This window comes from Lagopus muta, chromosome 3, assembly GCF_023343835.1.
Source record: "Lagopus muta isolate bLagMut1 chromosome 3, bLagMut1 primary, whole genome shotgun sequence".
Lineage (NCBI taxonomy): Eukaryota > Metazoa > Chordata > Aves > Galliformes > Phasianidae > Lagopus > Lagopus muta.
The window spans coordinates 60,337,467-60,362,516 of record NC_064435.1 but is presented as its reverse complement, the minus strand read 5'-3'; the positions used below and the strand labels follow the sequence as shown (position 1 = coordinate 60,362,516).

Below are 25,050 nucleotides of genomic sequence, written 5' to 3'. Positions count from 1 at the left end.
TGGGGCCCTGGGCAGCTGAGCTCATGGTGGGCAGCCCTGCCCCTTGGCAGAGATTGGGACTGGTGAAATTTCCCTCACAATCCAAGCCATTCTGTGCGTCTGTGATAAGGAGCAGTTAATGGGATTACTGAAATGAAAACATCACTCATTTTACCAGTATACTATGAGAAAAGCTATTTGTTTGTCTGTTTGTTTGTTTGTTTTGGTCAGTGATTACTCTTTCACAGAATGTGCTTAAAAGCTAACTGTAACATCACAACAGGATCAAGGATATAGTTCCAATCTTGGTGGACACGTTCTGACTGTTACTTTTGTAATGCTGATTACTTGTTAATAAAGTAATTTTCTATATGTTCACTTTTCCTAGTCCTTGTGAAAAAACTGACAAAACAACATATAATTTGGAAACACGGCTAAAAGTGTTATAATGAAGCTGTGGCTGGGAAAGAAGTAATAGAATCAATCATGCAACTGTTTGAGTTGGAAGGAGCCCTCACAGGTCATCTCATCCAACTCTCCTGCAATGAACAGGGACACCTACAGCTAGATCAGGCTGCTCAGAGCAGACTGATCTTGAGTGTCTTCAAGAATTAGTCTTCCACCACTATTTTGGGCAATCTGTTCCTCACCACCCTAATTGTAAAAATAATTTTTCCATGTATCTAGTCTAAATCTCCCCTCTTTTAGTTCAAAACCATAAAGACAATAAATAGTAATTCTAGTAATGTTATTTAGGAAGTACTTCATCGGTCAACCAAGAAACTTGACATAAGCATCTTAAAGGGAAATTTTCAGAGAGTACAAAATGTCCTCCTTTTAACCAAAAACTGTGCTAAGATCTAATAGTAAAGTACCAAAAGTAGTTACATTGTTCTTTCTCAGTAGTATACAAATATAAAATACGCCCAACAGAACCACTAGCATGCATAGATCTGTGAGACAGTCACAGTCGTTAAAGAAAAGCAGAAGGATAATCAAGAGATGAGATTGTGAAGTTCCCAGTTGAACTGAGGTGCCTCCCCTGTTAAAAATTATGTCCCATTGCACCCTCTGAATTTTACTATATATCCTGAGTTTGACAGGCTTTCTGCAGAGGAAATGCAGCAAAACTTGGGTCTTGTTTTCAGATGGCCAGAGAGTCTTCTCACAATATAAATTTTACATTTATCTACATTCTAGTGGAAAAGTTTCTATTGCTGAAGTACAGATACCATTTCCATTTTTTTTTCTTGTCCATGAAAATATATACCATATGTATTTTGATTGTTCAGTGTGCATGTGCTTGTCTTTCAAAGGAGGTTAAGGAAATGGACTGTTAGGAGAGAGATTTGAAAGATATAATTCTACAGATCTGTACAGAGGGTTATTGGAAAGTATCAGCAAACAATTTATGCAATTCTACGTTTTCCTATACAGTGTCACATATATTTCTCTTCCAAGCATTGTATTTCCTGTGTTTTTATATGATGCTTGTTCTTTCTCTTACACTGTGATTTGCTTCTCCTGTTTCTGATATAATTAAAAACAAAAAAGACGATCAATGAAATAAATGTGCTGATGTGGTGATAATTGTATTAAAGCAATATTAGAGTGCCTCTTTCTTCACTTCAGTCTGTAACCATATTATCTCCAGCTAAAATTATTTTGCTCATGTATTAGGAATAGTAAAGTGAAGCTCTGTTTTTGGAGTCATGTGGTTGGAGGAAAACCATCAGTGATTAAGATAGAAACATTTGAAGTAGTTAAATTAAAAAAAAAAAAAAAAAAAATCCTAAATCTGTAACCATATTGTTTTGTGTTTTCTGGCTTCTTTGTGCTCTTAAGCAGCTCAAAGAGGACAAAGGCTTGCCACCATAAGAATAAATGAGAAAATCTGTTTATAACATGATTGCTTATGTCACCTTTAAGCAAAACATGCTGTTCCATGGAAACATGCATGTTGAAAGAAAGGAGGATGGCTCAGAGGAATTCATCAGGCTTTATCAACCTCTAAGCAACATGCACTAAGTTCTGTTGGTTCATTCTAGGGCCAGCTGCAGAGGTTTTCAAGTCAGTCCACAAAATCAACAATATGTAAGAGTTTTCTTGATAAGTCTTTCCCCTTTATATGGTCTCAGTAATTGGTTTGGCTGCATGAAAACTTCTGGTGTTAGAACCACTAGAAATTCACAAGCATTGTCCTCCCTCACGTTGCAAAGCGGAAACCCATTGTGCATTTTTCATCATCTGTAATAAAAGCTTTTGATCCAGTAGACTGATTGATAGTAGATTATAATGGTAAAAGAATAGGGGCTTGATTAGTTTTCAAATGAAATTGAAAAGAATTGGAACAAGTATATCATCGTTCAAACCATTGCTTAATGAATATAGTCCATCTGCTTCCTTCTCACTGAGTCTCAGTTTACTAGTTTGCCTTTTTCTCAACTTCCGACAGGTGAGGAATGATCTGACTGGTGTTCTGTACGGTGAAGATATTGAAATTTCAGATACTGAGAGTTTCTCCAATGACCCTTGCACAAGCGTAAAGAAGCTTAAGGTATGTGCTGCTGCTTCAGAAATAAAGTACTGATTGTGTTGTGGTGTTTGATTCTTTTTTCCTCTGAAGAGGAATAATAAACCAAAATTTGCATAAGAATACTGTAGCATGTAGTTAATAAGGTTAACAAATGGCATTTTGAGGGCCTACTCCTGCTTAATTCAATAAATGTTCATGTGATAAAGGTTTTTATAGTTCCAGATAAGGACAGAAAGTAAAACAAGTTTTTGCTGGCTTACTATTTGCACCCAAAGCATCAGTCTTAGTCATATATGTGAGAAAGTTCTTGAGTTTTAGGCTCAGAGCCTTTTTAAGGTGAATTATATGTAGAGAAAGCATTGAGCATCCTTGCATCAACTTCATTACATTCTAGATTGAATTATTTGCTTATAATCATTTGCATTATTGCATATGAATTGTAGGAAAGAAATGAAAGTTAAACTTGATAGCAGAATAACTTAACATCTTTCTCTTATTGTAATGATTTTTTAGGTTCTTGGCATCTGCTCAAATTAAAACAATATTTTAGCAATATTATGAAGTGCAATCAATCATGAATTAGCCATTGGAGATATGAATCTTACACTGCATGTGAGCATAAAAAAATATTCAAGTTGCAAGAGAAAGCATTTTTAAATAGTGAAGATCAAATCTTAGCTTGCATCTGGTATATAAATTATAGAATTAAAGCTGCAACCCTGCAGATATTTAAATATGTGTAGAAAGGCAGAAAAAAAAACAAAAAAAAAAACAATAAATGGAACACTATTTAAATACTAAAATTTGAACAAAGATATCAGCTTATATAGGTTTAGGCAAGTACTGAGACTAACTGAAAAAGGTCAGAAGCATGGTAAACTAAGGCTTCATTATTATTTTTGCATAATAGAGATGCAAGCTTGAAAGCTTGAATGCTTAAAGTATAACTAGATAAACATCATGTTGATGTGTAACCATTCACAGCTGTCTGGTCTAAGTTTGTGTTTCCTGTCTGTCTTTGAAAAGACTCCAGTATGTGTTATCAGCAAAGTTCACATTTTTGGCCAGGTATTTAACCCCTGGTATCAGTAAGCTAAGAAATTCAATGCCAGCTATCTTAATCTTAATGCATAGGAAAGATCAGATTAATCTATCAAACTATATTAAATTAATCCCTTGGTTTCCTCTTAAAAATCATTAATTGCAAAAATAAATAAGCACATATATATATATATGTGTATATATATATATATATATATATATATATATATATATATATACACAGTTACTTATTCTTTATATGGTCATTTGTCCTTAGGTATACATGTCAGGCACAGTTTACCTGTCCAATTCTGAAAATGTTCATTCTGTCCTTTAAGGAAATATAAATTTACTGTAGGTAAACTGGTGTCTGCTTATTGTAATTGTGAAGAAAAACAGACATGAAATACTTTTTCTTTCCGTAGGTACATTTAAATTAATGAAATGAATGTTTGTGCAATACAAAATAGAAATATCTACTATGATTTGCAGAAATATATTTTCTATATTTTCCATGGTAACACCCTAAGTTTTACTACATATTGACTCTAGTTTCTTTGAATCACAGTTAGAAAGTAAATTTACACTTAAGAATATTGTTTAAACTCATTTTTTGTAGCTCAGAGAAGAGGATGTTGAAGGTTGTGCATTTGTACATCATCTTAAATATGCCATGAAGTTGTAAGCATGCATCATCTTGTTGAATGATCAACACTTTTGCTTCCAGCTCCCTTGTGTCTTGCACATAAGACAAAATAAATTAAAATTCAATGTGATAGTTTGCTTCTGGTTTCCCAAATACAATAGGTTTTTTTGAATGCTGACCAAACATGATCTCCATTTAACAAAAAATTCCTTAAATTTTAAAAATTTAGGCCAAGAATAGGTTTGGATGCAGCCTCAGTCTAACTGAGTAACATGCATGCTTACATAGATATCAAGTTTTGTCATCATGTTGTGTTGGTGGGAGCTGAAATCCCCTAGTTACCTTCTCTATCAGTAATTCCATAGCTTAAGTTAGAGACTCACCTGTAGTTATGCAAATGGACATCGAGGCATTTAGAAAGCAGAACATATGGATGCCTGTATGGGCAAAGTTACCCAGCTAAGAGTAGATTTATTGATAACATCTTGACTGTCAGATATACAGTAGAGAATATGACAAAGTATCTGAACAGTGCAATTTAGATATTTCTTAAGGAGCCTGCCAAAGCGTTGACTCTTCCTGACAGATGAGGTATTGTAGCAATCCTTCTCTCGAAAACTGTATAATACAACAGTGTGGTTTTATTCATTAGAAATGAGACAGATTAAAATCTGATTGCAGGAGGGAAGCTCTGCAGGCTGAAAAAAAGAAAAGAAAATTGCCTATTCCAGCATAATATGCTGCACTCAAAAGCTGAAGAAGCTGAAGAGTGCCTCATATCTGGAGTATTAAAAATTGCAGTGGAGTAGGCTATATTTTCTTCATCTCTCAATAGATCATCTTAGATATCTTGACTCGCACTGTCTTCAGGGTTCACTATGCCAGCTGCCAGTAGTATCAAAAACACTTCAAATTTAGTGGATGAATAATATCCTCACCTGTAAAGAAGAAGGAAACAGGAGAGAGATTTCCTTTTAGGGCTGTGCTGTTGTCTTTATAAGATATGTTTTTATGGTTAGTTCTCTACAGCTATGGTTAAATGATTTTTTTTTCTTTTTTTATGTTTGTTTGAACTTCAATTCAAAGTGTGGAAAGATATGTATTGCTTACTGAGGGACAAAGCTTAAATGCCAGTGTTGCAGCTGTGATCTCTAGGAAGAGTAACTATGACAGCTCGCTATATGGCAAATGGTCTAAACTCTTGTCTTCTGAAGTAAGCACAGTTTTTTTGAGCCTTCCCTCCGCAATGTTTTGAATCATCTAATTGATCACCTGCCCAGTGCCATGACTTAAAACATTCTGTCAAGTATGCTTTAGTTCTAGACAACCAATGTAGAACTCTGTGAGAAGAATACTTGGCACTTGCTGTGCTCCATTGGGTGATCCCTTTGAACCCTACACAAGAGTTGTGTAACTGACATCAGTTTTCAACGGATTGATGTAAAGAAATAGTGCAAATATGCAAGGAAATGATATTAGTTGATTTAACATCTGACCAAGAGAAGGAAAAAATTATGCCCCAGTATCTGATGTTTATCATTACATAAGGCTATAATATGGACATATGTCCTGAGCCGTGACCACTGAAATGAACCTACATCTGATAAACTGCTTTGCAGCCTTCCTTTACCATATGGGAAAAAAAATTTACATGATTTAATGATGAGTTATGTGCAGCCACAAGAATTTGAAGCTTTAGGATTTCTGTAGGACAGAGCCAGCAGACCAGACCCAATCCTTGCTTCAAATGGATCTGAACATTTATTATGTTTTTTGTCTTCCATGCACAGAGGAAAAATGTTATGCATGGAAGATGAAGAGCTATTGCACAGACTTTCCTAAAGAATTTCCTTTTACATATATATCATTGTATTGATATCTGCATAGTTTGTAAACAAGGGGAATCTCTTATCATTTCCACTACTTGACTAACCAGCTAAAATTATAGATTATAAAGCTGTAGGAAAAAAATAAAATAAAATAAGGAAGCTGCCAGATACTCCCAGGCAGCTTGACTCCACAGTCTCATACTCTCCATTAAACACAGCAGCATCCCTGAGTTATACTGAAAGTCCAACTCAAAATTCCTTGCTTATCCTATGCTACATTATGCTTCCCTGATTTATTATCTCACTCTAGGCGCCTTTGTCTAGACTCTTCTTCCATTTCCTCCTGAGAAAAGCTTGCTTTCTGAGATTGCAGTTTTCCTAATTTTTTTAATAACTATTTATCAAGCTTACAATTTGCTGTAGAATTGAAAATCCTAATTACTGTTACCTCCTCAGCTTTTTTCTCCCCCTTTACCTAAACCATGTATGTACTCATTGCTCAGATTCCTTATTTGATATGTCTCTTCTTTCCCTATGCCTTTTTTTTTTTTTTTTTTTCTTACTGGATCCCACTCCAGCTATTTTTTAAATTGAGTGTCAGCTTTACATTTCTGGATCCATTTCTGGCCAATACAGAGTATGTGTGGGTTCTCAGTTCCTTCCAGTGTTCCAAATGGTTATTACTAAGGTTAAGATGAGTGAGGAGAGACCTCAAGGTGGACTACAACTCCTCATGAGAGGAGCGGAGGGCAGAGCTGAGTTTTGCTCTCTGTTGACAGTGACAGGACCTGAGGGAACAGCATGGAGCTATATCAGGGGAGCATCAGGTTGGGGATTAGGAAAAAGTTCTGCACCAGAGGGTGGTGGGCATGGAACAGGCTGCCCAGGACAATGGTAATGGCCCCAAGCTGCCACAGTTAAAGGAGCACTTGTACGTGGTTCTCAGACATAGGGTTTGAATTTGGGTGTGCTGTGTGGAGCCTGGAGTTGGATTCAGTGACCCTTGTGGGTCCCATCCAACTTGGGATATTCTGTGGTTTTATAATTCTGTGAGCCTGAACATACAAGATGTGGGTCTGAGTTGTATTGCCAAAGTGGTTGCAAGATGACATTAGTATAAGACAATCCCTGCAGCCAGCAGGTATATTGAAATAGGATAGGATATTTCTAGGAAAAAAATAGGATGGATTGTACACTTCTCACAATGCTTTACAACAATAGAATAGTCCCTGGGGGGGAATGTACTCTGGTTTATGTGGTAATCATGTGGAAGTAATGCCTTCCTCCAGGGCCTGGTACCAGTTTGAGTGTTGTACAGCCAGTGAGCAGTGGTGATACCCATGCACTCCTCCACACCCAGTCTATTCTCTCTGGTGCTCATAAAGTATGAGGCAGTGCATATAAAGTTTTCTTAAAATTAATTCTAATCGTGTTAATGAAAAAATGGCAAGTAATTTATTCAATTTTAATAATTCATTGCTGTGTCACTTGCTTTTTTCAGCCAACTTTTCCTACTCATATTAAATATGTAGTTTTGTGTTCAGGGAGGTCAAGCAATTTGGAGACAGAGTTCCAAAAGTGACCAAAATGATTGCTACAATGTGAATAGAAAATGTGGATGTGTGCCTTTTTTCCACATAAGTCCTAAGTCTATTATTTGTCCTTACAAAAAAATGTAATACCCTTGTTGTCAATGAGCATAATTCGTGTGATTTGCTTGCTTAGTTTCACATGATCTCACTAGATTTGTATTAAAAGAATCTAATCTATTTCAATAAGATTTATATTGCTTTAGCAATCTGTGCCTGGCTATAAAACTAAGGTAAATATACTTATTTAAAAAGCATAGGTTCAGAATGAACAAAGCATGTGGTGAATTTTATTATTTTATGACCACGCTAGGAGTGCTCCAAAAGTAATGCCTCCTATATTATTTTGTTGTTCCACAATATCATTGGAGGATGTTATTGGTATGGCAGTAGAGGTCGAACCTTCCCACCAATATCCCATTATATGTTGTTGCCATGAGACAAATGGCAGTAGAGGGGCAGTCTGACAGAATGATATCTGACATGGAAGTGTCACTGAAGCAAAGGTGTGCCACTGAGTTCCTTCATGCAGGATGTTACTCATCACTGGTGAAAATTCCTAGCTAACGGTGATGACTGTGTTGAAAAACAGTGTTTTGTAGCTAAAAATTTGCTCTCTCAGACGTGTTTTTGTGCTCTTTGTGTCTCTTGTCATTTCCATGGAAATAAATAGGAGGCATTATTTTGGAACAACCTACATAGATTTCATGCACTGAATTGCAGAGGCATTATAGTATTTTTTTTCTGCATTGTTCATCATAATATTTCATGCTGACCAGGAAATAAACATACAAATTACCTAAATTGAAAATCTTTGATAAACTGATTTAATTAAAGATGAAGTGTTTTCACCACTGAAAGACACAGTGAATCATTTGTTTCATTTGTTCCTTAGAGAGGGAAAGAGCTCTTAGTAATAGTAATAAAGTATTTTATAAAATAAATGACAAATCACATTTGCTCAACCTATTACTGAGAACCCAGGTAATTTTTTTAATGCGTGGAGGTGGAGAAACTTGGGAAAAGGGGGATTGGCAATGTGTTGCAGTGAGTGTAGAGAAACTGTTGAATGAATAAAACTTTTAAAAATTTCTGAAGATGATATAATGTGAACACATTTTACCTCACTTATGAATCCCAATTCTCTTATCTTCACATTATTAATTTGTGCAAACAGTAAAAAGTGTGTATTTTCAACTGTTTTTAATAGCCAAAAGTAATAATAAAAGAAGAAATCTTGCAAGGCATCAAAAGAATATTTGCTAATTCAGTGGCTTTGAATAGTAATATTTGACAAGATAAACATTACATTTATTTTTCTCATTAGCTCTATTGCTTAATCATTTTCTTCAGACACCTCAGCTGCCCTCTTCTTGCAGAGTTTCAAGATCTTGAACTTGTAGAAAATGTAATAATTCTGAATGAATTTTGCTGTCTGCAGCTGTGATCTGTTCCAACTCTGTATATGATTTCAATGGCCAGCTGAAGTTGTTTCTGGAAAGGCTGCATTTGTATTTAACTTCCCTGCATCTTATTTAATCTACAGGGTAATGATGTTCGGATAATCCTTGGCCAGTTTGATGAGGAAATGGCTGTGAAAGTTTTCTGCTGTGTAAGTAAATATGTTTAATTTTGTATCACAATAAAAATGTAGTACATTTGTATAAAAATATATGAGTATGAGCGTGTCTTCATGTGGTTCAGCTTTGCAAAGACTTTTAGCCTTAAGGGAAGTTACATATGCTTAGCTTCATTTCTGTTTCAATAAAATACTTTGCACTTGACTTCAGAGCAATTTGGGCATGGCCTTCATGGTTAGCTTCTCATTATTGCTTTCTTCTAATGGAATTAAATACTGTATTGAACTTTAGCAGTTCTCTTCATATCAGGTCCTGAGAAACACTTGTACGTATGCAGCAACAGATGCAGAGAACTTCTAGTTTTGCATTATGTCCAGTAGTTGTGTTCTGGTGTCTGTGTGTGTGTGTGTGTGTGTGTGTATGTATGTATGTATGTATGTATTTTTGCATGTTTTACTTTGAATTAAAAATTTAAGCAGTTCCTATGTGGGCTAAGAAAACAGTTCTAAAATTTCTGCTACCCAAAATATTGGTAATTGTACAATCATCATTCACTTTCTTACTATTGTACATTTGACATACTCTTACTGACAGAAAATACTATTAAAAAAAAAAAAAAGAGAGACTGTGAAGTAAAAGAACTGTAGGAAGACCAGTATGTGTAATTTCACCATATATGTCTTCACAGTCTTTGTGTGTATTTCAATGTACTGCAAACATGCACAAGCAGGAGTGAAACATGGATCTTTTTTTGTATCTGCTCAGTAAATAAATAATCACAACGAATCACAAACAGGCAAATTTTTGTGACTTTAGTTTTGGTATTTTGGTTTTCACTCAGACAAAGTTACCTAGCAAAGGAAAGAAAGGCAAACGTTCAAAATCTGGTTTCTTCATATGCCTCATGTATTGGCTGTTATTTAGCAGTTATAGTTGCTGGCAAAATTTGGAAAGGAGATATTGCAGAGTATATTTGGAAGGAACAATATCTGTTTGCATCCAAAAGGAAATGGAGAAAATTATTTCTTTTTAATTTTTCTCATCTCTGATCAGTCTTGGTATATAGATCTTTTTGTTCCAGCATTTAAATAGATTGACAAAGATAATCTCCTATTTTTCCATTCCTGCAAATAAAGAGGACTCCTTCTGTGGCTTGTATCCTCCACAGATCTTTGATAGCTGGGCTTCATGTGCCCATCTGAGGTATCCTGGTCACAGCTGTCTGCCAACCCAGTACTAGGCAAGATACTGACCTCACTAAGGCCACTGCACTTAGTATGCTGTTGCCTTCCTCTATGGTTTTGTTGCATGTTTGTATACCTAAGAGGAAGCTAAAGAAATCCTAGAAACCTCTGTGGGTAGGGTGTCCTCTTGTCCATACTGTTCTAGTCTGAAGGATTTATGGTAGATCTATCTCTTGCACACAAGAGCCTGCCACAACAGCTTGCCACAGCAGCTGTTAGGTACTAACTGAAGAAGCCTGTGTAATTCAAGTTCCAGGAGTGAAGGCTTCTTCTAAAGTACATTAATGTCAGAAATAATAAGGTGGATTTTTCTGTAGCTTGGAGAAATCCAAGAGATTATGTATTTATGGTTGTATAAATGTATTAATTATGAGAGTTCCAACAGGAGAGGACAGTTCAAAGTAGGTCACTTATATATTAGTGCATGGCAATATGTCAGTAAGCTCGCTATTAGTCATGAAATATATTGTTGACTCATGCACTTCTACAGCTGTGTGTCTAAGAGCACAATAACTTAGATATGTCAAGTTTTTTTTATCCCCTCCCCCCCCTCCCCCGAGGTGCGAGGTGTAACTTCAGACAGGTTTGTGATTCTCTTTTATATTTTGCTGAGTAGTTTACGTCAGTCAGAGCAAGGCTTTAGGTTTGTTAAAGGGAGCTTCTATTGTATCAGAGGAAAAAACATATATTCATTTTTGATTGTGCTTATGACATGAATACTATTTGCTAATGATTTCTGTAGATGGGAAAGCCATTAATGTCTGTACTGGTTTTCTGGTTGCACCCTAGAATTATATGCTGTGGAATTTCCTGAGCACCTCCATATGCTCATTTTCATTTTACCTGGTTATTCCCTGCACACACAGGCGTACACACACAGAAGATACATAGCACGTAACTCAAAGACAAATGGACTAAAAGTCAGCCTAATTCAGAGGGGAATTTTAAAAACATGACAGCGTTAATTCAAACCTAAGTGAATGTTAGCAGGTGTTTCCTATGATGTTTTAAATAGGCTTAGCTATTTGTTTAACGCTAGCATCAAAAGCAGTTAGCAATTTAAAATCTATGGGAAATCTTAGCTTTCTACTGTTGTTTGCACCTCAGTGGATTGAACATGATATTTTTTGTGGGATAAAAATTAGGGAATTTTGCTCAGAACTGAACAATTCAAAAACCGAATATTCAGCTGTGTTGGACAGATGTGGGTTGAAATATAACTTCACTACTTACCTAATGAAAACTTCAAATTCTGCATTAAAAAAAAAAAAATTAAAAAAAAAAAAGTTGCTAAAGGGAATTTTTCCAAGACATCACCTTTAAGCCATAATCAAACTAGACTGATTCCTAGCTGTTATAATTATCTGTCTGAAGACAACTAAAAAAATTATTATGTATAGGTCACTGAGATTTAGGTGACTTGACCAGTAAACAAGCCTGGAGAAGAGGAGGCTCAGGGGAGACCTCATTGCTCTCTATAACTTCCTAAAGGGAGGTTGTAGTGAGCTGGGGGTCGGCCTCTTCTCTCGTGTCATTAGTGATAGGACCAGAGGGAATGGTTTCAAGCCACAGCAGGGGAGATTCAGGCTGGACATTAGGAAGTATTACTTTTCAGAAAGGGTGGTCAGGCACTGGAATGGACTGCCCAGGGAGGTGGTGGAGTCACCGAGCCTGGGGGTGTTCAAGGAAAGGCTGGATGTTGTGTTGAGGGACATGGTTTAGTGGGAGCTATTGGGAATAGGTGAACGGTTGGACTGGATGATCTTTTAGGTCTTTTCCAACCTTGGTGATTCTATGATTCTATGATTCTAAACAATAACAACGTAGGCAAAGTTTAATCAGCACTTGTGATACAGAAGAACTGGACTCTAGTCTCCTTGAGCTGATAGAGTATTACTGCTGAGTCTCTGTTTTGGAATTAAAGGCACCACTGATTTCTAATGAAAAACAGATGGAGGTTCACTGCAGTTCAGAAGTTTATAGACATTCTTATAGAGGTGGGATGTAGAATGTGTCCATGCTGATGTGACAGAAGCACAATGGAAAGTCAACAAGAGTGAGGTTTTGCAGCCTGTTTTGCACAGACTGCTAGAATTCACTGGCTACACACAGACAGATTTCTTATAGAGACTGAGGTAATTCATCTCTTTGATTTCCACTTGATTCCAGATCTCAGATCTGCTGTGTTGAAAGGAACACTGCCTCTCTCTGTCTAATTAGAGGCATTGTTATTTCTCGCAATTTTTTTGGTTTGCTTAGTACACATTTCCTTCCAATCCATCTCTAATAGAGTTCTGTTCACTTGTTGAAAAAGAGTATTTTAAATGATCACTGAATATGCAGTGCTCTATTTTAGATATCAGGAAATTTGAAATAAGGCAGTAGCCAAAAATTAGCTCACCAATAAGTTTCTAATGACATTCAATGTAACTGTTCCTTTAAGCAAAGGCTAAAGATCAAGAGCGGTCATATTCTGAAGTGTGTAAAAATGGTTCATTACAGATTGAAGTGTGTTTTGTTGTTGCTTCTGTTTTCTTTTAAGAAACTGAAGCAGATTTTCATTTGCATATGAATGCACAATCAGCACCAGCAGTGATAACCTTTAGCTTTTTACCAGTATGCTTACCCTGTTTTGAGTAATGTCAGCCTGTAGTGTGCAACAATCAAAGAGATGAATCCGCATCACTGCAGACACACTGAAAACCATTTCACAGTTATTGATAATAGTGATAATTGGTTTATGCTAAAACTAACAAATAACGATGGTCTCTTTAAAAAGTTATGGCGCCTATTTGTCTTCTGACTTGATTTCTGTATGTCCTAAATAGAATAAAAGAATTTATTTAAACTTGCTGTGTATTAATAATTAATCAAAATCTTAAGCATTTTTGGAAATTAGATTTTCGTTTGCCAAATTATTAAAAGCTGTTTTATCAAATTGCTATAAGGCTCAGTTAAAACATGAATTTTAAAACTTGGTTCAGTAATCAACTAATCTTTAAGTAAGCTCATTGTAAGTGCAGAAATGTTTCATCATTCATCCCACCTTGTCTTTGGCTACTTTCTGGACAGTAGCCCTGTTTATCATTGTGAGCTTTTGACAGTGATAAAGTATGTGTGTAGAGTGTTGAGCCAGAGCTTCCATGTCACCAAGCACTTTGCATTTATAGGATGATTTTTGTCCTAAGTAAGCATTTCTTAATAGATTCAAACAAGAGTGAAAATTTTTCTAAAAATACCAAAATTATTCTCACAATGAGAAAAAAAAAATATGTCCAGGACTGCCTGCCTAGCACATGCAGGAGACTTTGGGAAGACACCATAACTACTTTTTATTCTGATGGTATAAAGTGCATGTAAATGTTCTTTGCCTTGTTCTTGCACAGAAATCTTCCTCTTAGAAGCTAAAACCCGTGAGAGTTAATTGGTGTGCATGCAAATGGCTCATGCAAGATCCATGTATTTTGGGTCAAGGAAATACATCTTTTAAGCGTCAAAATCATCTCCATGCAGCAGAATCAACAGGGAGGAAATGGTGGCAATATATGTATGCATACATATATGTATATATATGTACATACATATATTTTGAAATAATCATAAAATATTCTGGAACAACATACGGAAATGCCTGAACACTAGCTTTGCTGTCCCTGACAAAGAGACTGCATGGTCATGGTGCTCAACTTTGGGAGTAGCTGATTTTCTTCCTACTCAGTTTGGCTTCCCAAGACCATCACACCCTTCTGACCCTACTAATCCATCAGATCTCAAAGGAAGAGTTTCCATCTCTTTCTTCTTTAGCAATATCTAGACATCTGATCAAATTCTTGCAGGCATGTGAAAGTTTCACAGCAGCCTTGTTAGGAATGATTTCACGTTTCCAGGATAGAATTTTTGGCCATTTGGAAACTTTTAATTTTCAGTCAATATCCCAAGACATTTACAGATTATAAAGAAAAGAGGCTCAAGTGCTCCAGCAAACAGAATAACTCCAACAGATCTGATTTCAGTAGTTCAGAGCTGAAGACAAGGTGGGATGAACGATGAAACATTTCTGCACTTACAATGGGCTTACTTAAAGTAGTTAGAGCCAATATTTTCCAGCAGTATTCGGCTTGACACCTTAACCTGTATAGAGCAGAGGAAGCTGTGGAAGACTGCCCTTCTCAAACAGTGCTGCTCTGTGTTAATTTGTGTCCTTTGTGATTTGGAAACTGGCAAGTAAACGACGCTGTATCACTGAAAGACCTTGAATCATCTTGTTCTAAAATGGAAACTATTTTGGATCTCTTTAAAAGGTGTCACAGGAGGACAAAAACAAATGTATTTCTGGAAAGATGAAATTAATGAGAAAGACAAGCAATTTATGAGAATTATGGAATAAGTATGATACGAGATGGCAGACAGTGGGTTTCAGACTGAAGTTCTTTTGAGCAGCACTGTGTACAAATGCATGAAATTTGATTTTAGCTGAACAGAAGCTCCTGCGACCAAGGGCCAAAGAGAACTGCTTTCTGCACAATAAATTTCTAAACTGACTTGTCAGAAATACAATAGTTTCCACAGATTTAAAGCCCAATTTTAATTGGGGTATTAATATATTTAAGAGGCTCTCCCATGTTGTAATTTTTGCAGTTCATATTTATATATCTGATAGTCTCTTGGAATGATCTTTTAAAAATGATTATGTTCAGAATAGCTAATATTTCCTCGTTTTACTCTCATTGTTTTGTCCTGCTGTAAAGATCGTGTAAGAAGTTACAGGTCTTCCAGTTAGGAGATTTAATGCTACACCACTTATTTTAAAAAAATTGATTTTTTTATTTTATATCTCCAACAGTGCTTATGCTAAGAAACAAAGAAACAAAAAAACAAAAACTGCTGATTTGAAACTGAGTCTGACCGAAATGTCAAAAGAAAAACATCTAGTTACAAATCTTGAGAAAAATATTCGAGATAAAATTTTCTGACTTCATCCTAGTACACAATAGGTACACTAATGTGTAGTGTACCTAGTACACAATTAGTACACTAATGTTCACAATAGAATATCTATTTTGAATAGATCTGTTTTTAGGTACATCAGCAGATGTGCTCACTGAGTAGTTGTGTTTCCTGATAGATGTGTCTGCTATGTATTTAAAGGAGATAACCATCATCTCAGTAACTGAAAGTACAGTGAGTGGTGTTCAGTTTTCAAATGGAATAGAAGAAATTTCTTACTGAAAAAAAAAAAAAAAAGTCACTGATGGTTGCTTGCTTTATGAGTTTATCACTGATTCTTACTCCTCAGAAGAAAGTGCTTATTTAATGTCCTTATGGTCTACTTTATCTCAGTCACATTACTCATATTTGCAACACTGAGACTTGTTCTTGTCTCAGCTCCAAGTTCTTTTGTTTGACAATACCCTGGTTTATGTGCTGGTGAAATTTAGCTTAAATGTGGCCCTGCCACTCATGTAATAACTGTGTTATACAAAATTTCTGATGGAATCAAGGTACCTTCTGCCAGTGTTCCTCCTTCTCTCTCCTGGTCTTAGAATTCAATATTCTATTCTGCTTTTGAGTGAATGATCTATTGAAAACAGATGAGATTTTATCTAATTCTCTCCTCAGGAACTTAGTTTTAAAGTCAGAAATATTCAAGAAAGGAGTCCTCATTGTTAGAAAGCAGTTATTCTAAACTGTTCTAAATACATTTGTATCTTTCTGTAAGGACATTCTTTTGTTATTAAAGGGAAAAACAAACAAAAATCATGAAGAGAAACTTTTTTTTTTAAATGTTTAATATGTCTATTAAAATATCTTTTCTATTTATTTTATTTTTTTTTCATTATAGGCTTATGTTGAAGAAATGTATGGCAGCAAGTATCAGTGGATTATTCCAGGGTGGTATGAAAATCTTTGGTGGGAATCCTGGATTAATTCTTCGCAGTGTCTCAGCAAAAATCTTCTTGCAGCCATGGAAGGTTATATTGGAGTGGATTTTGAGCCTCTCAGTTCAAAAATGAATAAGACCATATCAGGAAGGGTTAGTATTTTTCCTCCTACTAATGTGTTATGGTCTTCAAGCATCTTGGCACAGTAAAGCACATAGGAGGAAGGCCAAACTACAAGGTGTTTCTGCAGAGAGTTGGCAGTCATCATTGTTATTCTCTTTTTTTCCACTGATTCATAATTCTTAAATATTTAAAAATCCATTCGAATTCTCTTCAGGGAGAATTTCCTTAAAAGCTCTAAAGTCCCTTGCCTAAATACTGTTGTCTTTACCATTTATGGACCTTACAGATAAATACACAATAAAGCTTGAATTAGTCTTCAGTATCACACGTTGCATTATGGCAAATTAATATTTTTGTTTACAGAATAGAAAACATTTATGTTTATCCCTAGTCCTGCAAATGTCTGATGTCATTGATTATTTGTGCCTCTCTGAACTGGAGGGGGTTTCTTTAAACACATAAATATGTAGTATTTCCATATATAAAGTACATAACATTTTATCATAGTATAAATGCCTGTGCAAACTCTCATCAATGAATAAACATGCTTGATTTTGCTATTTTTCATCATTTTTTCTTCTGTTGTTTTTCATGTTTTGCTGAGTGAGCAGGAAAGGCAACTTTATGAAAAGGCAACTCATCATAAGAGAGAACATCGTAAAGAGCATAATAAACTTGTAAAATATAGGCAAATTGCCACTCAAATAAGTGCACATTAAGCAAGTAGTAACTTGTAAAGACCATTTGATTTGCATTATTCTATAGAGTATAATCAGAGCATTTATCTTTAGGGATACAGACTCTATGTTCTAGTATTGTGGCTCACCAGTATGCATCCCATGCTGATAGATTTGGTTGAACTAAAGCCTTCTGCATGAAAGCAAAATAAATAAAGATGTCCTTCATACAGAGAAGCAAACTACTTTTCAGTCTTCAGTTCCTGTCTCCTCAATCCCCCTCATGGCCTCACCATCAGTTTTGTAACATAGACAGTAAACATTTTTGGGTTGTCTGTTCCACGTTAGTGATACATTCATCTAAACTAGAGCGTGCACTTTATGGTTCAGGTTTCACAGAATCATAGCATGGCTTGGATTTGAAGGCACATTAAAGACAACTGAGTTCTAGGGTGGCAGATTTGCCATCCACCAGCTCAGCTGCCCAGGGCCCCTTTCAACCTGGCCTTGAACTCCTCCAGGGATGGGGCATCTACAGCTTCTCTATACAGCCTGTTCCAGGGCCTCACCACCCTCAAAGTAAAGAATTTCTTCTTAATGTTTAATATAAATCTTCCCTCATTTAGTTTAAAGACATTTCCCCTTGTCCTGTATGGACACGAATCAGTGAAATGTTAGGTATTGAAGTAAAACTGAAATTTTTCTCTTCTGCAGACTCCACAACAATATGAAAGGGAATATAACGCAAAGCGTGGTGATGGACAATCCAGCAAATTTCATGGTTACGCCTATGACGGAATATGGGTGATTGCCAAGACCTTGCAGCGTGCAATGAAGTATCTCAATGCCACCAACAAGCACCAAAAAATTGAAGATTTTAATTATACAAATCACAAACTTGGCAAAATTTTTCTGGATGCTATGAATGAAACAAACTTTTTCGGAGTAACAGTAAGTCCTAAGCAGCAATTTCTGGGGGAGGAGGGAATTCATGATTTTAAGTCAGTAGCTCAAGCAAGTACTGCATTTAAAATACTCTTGAAAAAAAAAAGATAGGTGTGTATTTCTTTTATTTTCAGATATTCCTAATTTATCTTTGCAATTAAAGTGGATGCTTTGTTTATTACCTGTCTTCTGGTGCCAAGAGATGACGTTGTTTAATTACTCATCAAATTTTTAAGCATTGATGTGATCTGAATTAACAACCCAGAATTGCTTTAAGGGAACCATGAGTGCTGTAAGTTGCAGTGCCTTTTAAGTGACTGTTTTTGTAGTTAAGATGTACCTGGGATGCAATTTGAAAGCACCTATTTTCCCACATGTTTTATTTTCAGTAGTAGGTTATAGTACACTATATAGTACACTGATGTCTCCAAGTGCTGTACATCCTAAAACATCCACCAGTATATTTCAGGAGACATTTACATATTTTCAAAATTTCTAATTTTTCACAGTCAAGTACAAAGCATGGTAGTTATGACTGAACAAACATGATCATATACAGTACCAATCTAACTCTGTTTTCAGTGACACCATTGCAAATTCATGGCAACTTTTTCTTTGACACTGCTCCTCTTTTTTAGCAGAGGCAATAAGAAATGTAGTCCTAAAATTGCTTTTAAGCAATTCTAGCAACTCTATGAGATATCAGAATTTGAAGGAGTATACATTTTCAAGAGTGTGCAGATCTATTCTCCTTCAAGAGAGCTGAGCAGGCTCCATTTTAGGGAGGACGATCTTCACAGTGTCCAGTAGTTATAGCAAATGAGAGAAGCTCCTGGCATCCTTTGGCCTGCAACATGGCTAGATAAGGAAATCAGAGTTTTGAAGAAACATGTAATTCAGTGGTGAATGCTAGCAGTGCTTGTAGGAATATCTCTGTGGCAAGAGCATGCAGAAAGTTGGCATCATTTCTGCTGCTGTGCAGTTGCTTGTCACATTCTGTCCCTGAGTTAATTTAAATTGTCTTGGAAATCAGTTAACCTCAAAACATTTTGAAGCAGCAGAACTAAGGTTGTCATATATGTCACAGATTGTTTCAAGGAGGAAATGTCAAAGTGTACATATAAAAAATGAGTGCAGGCTCAACTTTTTGGTGTCCTTGTTAACTGCTGAGGAAAGCTGCTTTGTATCACAATACAACTGAAACTAATTTAGGATTTGTAATTAATGAGCAATTGTGTGGCAAGGCAGCAGTGGAATCTAGTTGCAAGTACAATACAAAATTTGCTTTCTTTTTACATTTTGTTTAGCTGAAGGCTATAGTAAAAGTATTTTGCATCTATAACAAATCCACATTGTTGATAAATCAGTCAGTGACAGCTGTAAACCAGATTCCATGGGGAGTCAGACATGTATGTTCTGAGTTAATTCAAGCTCAGCATCTCTCAAGGTGGATGAAATTCTGTTTTGGCTACACAGCTTTATTTTTACCATCTTATTCTTTTTTGCCTGCTGTTTAGTCCAGGAAGCCCATTATGTTAAAACTGATAGATGTCATTAAGACTACTTAATTGCTCTCTACTGGCTAAATCACTGCCCCTCACCCTAAAGGAATAAAACAAACAAATAAAAAAAAACAAAAGAAAAAGAAAAAATCAGCACCTCTAAAATGTGGAAGACTCTTTTATCGTAATTTTAGCAAAAACTCAAGTGTGAACTGCATCCCTTTAGGGAGGGAATAAATCAAAGATTTGCCAACCATATTCAACCATGCTGATGTACTTTAAGTGTTCAGTTTTTAATGAAATTACTGCAAGATTATTCTGTGTGTTTAGTATTTGTCTGAATCACTTTCTAAAATGTTTTTTTTTAAGAGTATTTTACGAAGTGACTGTGACAATGCACAACCAAATCTGGCATTTGTTTTATGGTAGCAGTGTAATCATTAACTAATTCACTGAAAAATGCAGATTATACTTGTATTGTTTTTTCAAGTACATAGTGACAAGTACAGAATATTACGTTTGTTTTCTGTTTTCTTATCTGTAAAGGATTATGCTTCTTGTTCCTACAGTATGGTCTAAAAAATGTTCTAATCAAAAAGATAAGAAAACAAGAAAACCTATAGCAGATAGACTTCCTTAAGATGTAATTAGAACAAACAATATATAAAGTTTTCTAGAAAGTGAAAGAAGAAGAATTTCAAAGCAGACATGAAAGTTTTGTATTACAGTGCTCAGAAAGTCAAAGGAACAGATTGAAATTTACCAGAAATATTTTTAAACTTTAAATTCTTCTGTCAAATACATTGCTTTCTTTTTTGACCTACTTTAAAACGTTAATGGGAATGCAGCCCTTAGGTCTGGGAGTGGCAGGTCACATTTTAATGTAATTTTAATTTCCAGAAAAATATTTGAATACAAAATTTCTACAATTTATTTTAGACAACTTATTTTAAACAGGAAAAACCCATTAATTTATTACTGGATTTAATCTACACCAAATATAAAATGAATTTCTGAAAGAAGAAATAAGAGGAGTCTGATCTGTATTCAAAAATGTTATCTCCAGATGCAGTAAAGTATGTTTTAATGATTAGGAGGGGGAAGTGAAGAAGGTGAAGACAAGAATCTGAAGATGCAGAATCTATTAAGAATAGTCATTGTCATTGTCATCTTTCATATGCTCTCTTTGCACATGATATCAAAAACACTGTGATATCATGAATCATAATTCCCTTTACCCAGTATTTGTGTGGCATTTTTGTGGTGGAGGAGGTTAGTTGTTTATTTTTGTTTTGTTTTGTTAATAATTTTGAAAAGACTTGCTGGGAGTGAAGTGGGTGCCACTTCCTGATTATAGATTTTTTTTTTCCAGTTTTCTGTTCTGTTTTTCTGATCAATTTTTTATTTTCTTAGAAGCAGGATTTAGAAAATGGCTTAGTCTACTGCCTGAAGTCTTGACATGAGTAATCCTCTATTTACACATCAGAATTTCAGGTCATTGATGTTGCTTGTTCTGCTTTACTGTCAGAAATCCTAGTTAGAAAGGAAATTCATAGAATCATAGAATCACAGAATCATAGAATGACTTGGGTTGGAAGGGACCCCAAGGATCAAGTTCTAACCACACTGCCACAGGCAGGGCCACCAACCTCCAGATCTGGTACTAGACCAGGTTGCCCAGAGCCCCATCCAACCTGGTCTTGAACACCTCCAGGGATGGACCATCCACAACCTCTCTGGGCAACCTGTCCCAGCACCTTACCACTCTCTTGGTAAGGAATTTTTCCCCAACATATAATCTAAACCTTCCCTCCTTGAGCTTAAAACTATTCCCCTTGTCTTATCACTGTCTAACCTTGTAAAAAGTTGATTCCTTTCCTGTTTATAATTGCCTTTTAAATACTGGAAAGCTGAAATTATGTCACCCCGCAACCTTCTTTTCTCCAGGCTGAACAAGCCCAGCTCTCACAGCTTGTCTTCATAGGGGAGGTGCTCCAGCCCTCTGATCATCTTCATGGCCCTCCTCTGTTGGACTCACTCCAACAGCTCCACATCTTTCCTGAATTGGGGGCCCCAGACCTGGCTGCAGTACTCCAGATGGGCCTCATGAGAGAAGAGTAGAGAGGGACATTATAGCTATTCTTTAAACATTGTTGAAGGTTCTGTTCTTTCTCCAGACTTTCTTTTTCCCTAAGAAAAATGATTCATTTTCTTATTATATTCTCACCGAGGTTATCAAGCTTACAGTAAAGTGTGTGTATTTGGAATACAGAGCAAGGAAACAAGTTTTATCTGGTGTTTTATCAGGAAGCAATAATGTAGTTATCTGCTACTTTTTTTTTTTTTAAAAAAAAAAAAGGTAAGTCAGGCACTGTTATACAAATAGAAAGACTTCTGTGATGAAAAATGTGATACAAATAGACAAAAGAGCTGCAGGGGATGTTCCTACAATGTTATTAATCTGAATGTTCTAATTCTGCAGCCTCATCCACTGAGGTTGAATAAGTTTATGGCTAGAATGGTTTGACTGCAACTACCAATGTCCTAGATGGGAGTTCTTTTGATCTGGAACTGAGTTTAAATTTTTCCTAATTCTGTGCCTACCAAAACACTCACTTGTTAATGGAGAGTTGCTATAACAAAGATCTCATAAAGAATTTTGGACATTTTTTCCCGAGTTTTCTTAATCAAGATAAAACCAGTTTTGTAAATGGGATGCAGCCTTGTCACCTGCATGATTTATAAACCACCATATACCTGTTTCCTGCCTAAATATGTCTCTTTTTGTCAAATAATATGTCTTTTTTCTGATAACCAAAGTGTCAGAAAATGAAAGATAAGAAGTACTATACGTTTTGAGCCACTTTAGATGTATGAGAGATCTCCTTGTACAGCTGACAGATCCACTGAAGGTATTTTAGAGTCTGAGTATCTATAGAGGTCTGTTGAAATGTTACTGCTTTGAATCAGTGCAGTGATGAAGTGATGAGAAACAAAATTTTATCTGTGAGATCTATCTATCTTTCTATCTGTCTTTCTGCCCTTCTATCACACAGCAGTAAATAGGATATTACCAATAAGATACACATCAAGTATGTGTGAAAAATAGTGAGTATTTTCCTGGCTGGAATAATTATCTTAAAGCAAGATTGTTTTCCTAAAGGATGAAGGAAAGAAAAACTACATTTATTTAATGTAATACTAGCATAATAAAACTTGGAATCTTGATTATTACTGAAGAATTAGAGCTGTCTTTCAGGGGGCTTTTCAGGAAACACTCATATTTAGTGCTTATTGAATTAAACTCATCTAGAAAATTGTAGGAAAATAAGTCACTCCCTCCTTTTTTTTTTTTTCCTTTTTAAAGACTATGGAAGATTACTAGTAAACTTAGAACTGCAAAAATGTCATCTGTTAGGAAAAAAAGTGTTGACTATGCTTGGAAAGATATATTAATTACCTTATTTGCTCTCACTATGCTTTTTGTAGGTGTTCCATAGTATAGCCACGTGGTGGTAAAAATACAGCATGTGTTGGAGATAATTGTTACTACATTTTTAGTGGATAATACAGCATTATTCTAAAAAATACTTTTAAAAGCATTCCTATAATTTTATAATCTCTTTAACCTTTGACATTTGTGCCCTGTTCCAGTAGGGCTTGAATTCTTTGCTGTTGCCTATGATTTGGAATCAACAATGTATTTCTCATTCTCATTGGTGTCTATTATTTGTGTGCAGTCAAAAAGGAATTTTTTTAGTGAAGGAGAAAGGGAATTAAATACAGTGTTGTATTTCCTCTTATGTCAGCCAGAGACTGTAAGTATGATAAAATTCCATCACAATAGCTGCTGAAGAATTGAAAGTATTGTCATGAAACAGCTTTCATGCTTGTCCCTGGCATCCTGCATTCAAACTGATCCAGTCATGTTTCAGAACTGGAAATGCTTATTGGTACGAAGTTCATTTTGTGTGTTGATGCTGATTATTTCTGAGGATTGAATTTAGTAGTCTGCATTTCCAGACTTTAGCAGCCCCTGTGCTGTCCAAAGCATCTCAGGAATATTGGTGGTATTAGCATCAGAATAGCATCAGCAAGCAAGTATTTGTTTCACGGCCTAGAAAATTTATTTCACTGGGAAAAACAACAATCCTTAGACTTGTCAAATAGAGAAATACCTGGTTCTGTGGCACAGTATCGGATTGAATCAATTACGACTTTAGCCAAGAGATTTTATACTTAATAGGTGGGTCTGACAAGCATTTCTGTAGTGGCATTGATCACTGCAGTCAATTTTGCATTAATAGTTCCATATCAGAGCTCAAGTTATTTATACCTAGAGTCTAATTTTTTATTTTTTTTTTTTGCCATGGCTGAGGCAGAGAAGACAGTAAAAGAGTTGGGGGAGGGCAGAAATTTTTATAAAGTAGCTCCTTGTTAATCCAGGACTGTTCTTTCAAAGTACATTTAATTTCATAAAAGGAGGGAGGAGAGGGTCTAGGGTGAAATGTCATACCTAACACTTTAAAAAGGGGCCATTATACATATTTGGGTGTTCTGGAGAATTTCAGTAAGCTAGGAAAATGCAATCAAGAAGCCACACACACACACACACATATATATATATATGTATGTATATATATATATATATATATGTATACACACGTTTGTGCTCATAATCCTGCCCAACTACTAGCAGATCTCAGTTTTTTCCACACCTGACTGCATGGGTTATGAGTGTGAATCAGTCATAACTTAGTGCCTCGTTTCCTTTTCCTTTTTCAGAACTTTCTTCCTGTTACAGGATTTCTCGTGTAGCACAAGAAGTTGGGGTCTGGCTGTATGAAAGACCTCTTACTTGAACCTTGAATCTTAACTTCCCCCACTGATGACTGAGTTCCACTGCATTATCCACCTTAGATGAGCAACTGAGAGTGGTACAGTAGGTTGGGGGATTATTTGCTCTTGATACAGCCAATTTGGCTAGGAAATAAACGTCCACCAAAATGGAGAGCTGTTAAATAAGTTAGCATAGGATCATAAATAATGTTTGCTCATTAGGAAACTGCATACAGAAAGAAACACAAACTTTCTAAAGTGAAAGCTGAAATTAACAGTGCCATTTCAAGATTAGCCCTCAAGCTAATCAACAGTTGATGATTTAATAGATATAGTAGGTGGCAATAAAAAAGACTTTAGTCTGAAGTTGTAGAACACTTATTACTGCATCTGTCATTCTACTAGGCAGATGTTTGATGAAAATAAATGAATAACATGCATTTACAGCACAGCTAATAAAACCTTTTCCAAGCTCTGGATAATATCTCTCAGCTTCCTCAGTCTGAAGAAATAGGAAAATCTATCAAAATAATCAGGAGAGCAAATCTGGTAATTTCAAATTTCATGCTTTGGTGATAGATGAAAGTAGTGATGCTACAGATGTGGCTAAGCTTACCATTTTTACTAGAGGTATTGAT

General features: G+C 35.7%; 1 protein-coding gene across 1 annotated transcript in view; it reads left to right on the top strand.

Moving 5' to 3' along the window:
• GABBR2 (gamma-aminobutyric acid type B receptor subunit 2) overlaps positions 1–25,050 on the top strand; it is a 451,814-nt gene that overhangs the window by 214,510 nt on the left and 212,254 nt on the right. The window contains exons 4-7 of the mRNA XM_048940847.1: positions 2,435–2,536; positions 9,167–9,232; positions 16,287–16,478; positions 17,841–18,077. Coding sequence (XP_048796804.1) covers positions 2,435–2,536; positions 9,167–9,232; positions 16,287–16,478; positions 17,841–18,077 — 597 coding nt within the window. The remainder of the gene's footprint in view (positions 1–2,434; positions 2,537–9,166; positions 9,233–16,286; positions 16,479–17,840; positions 18,078–25,050) is intronic.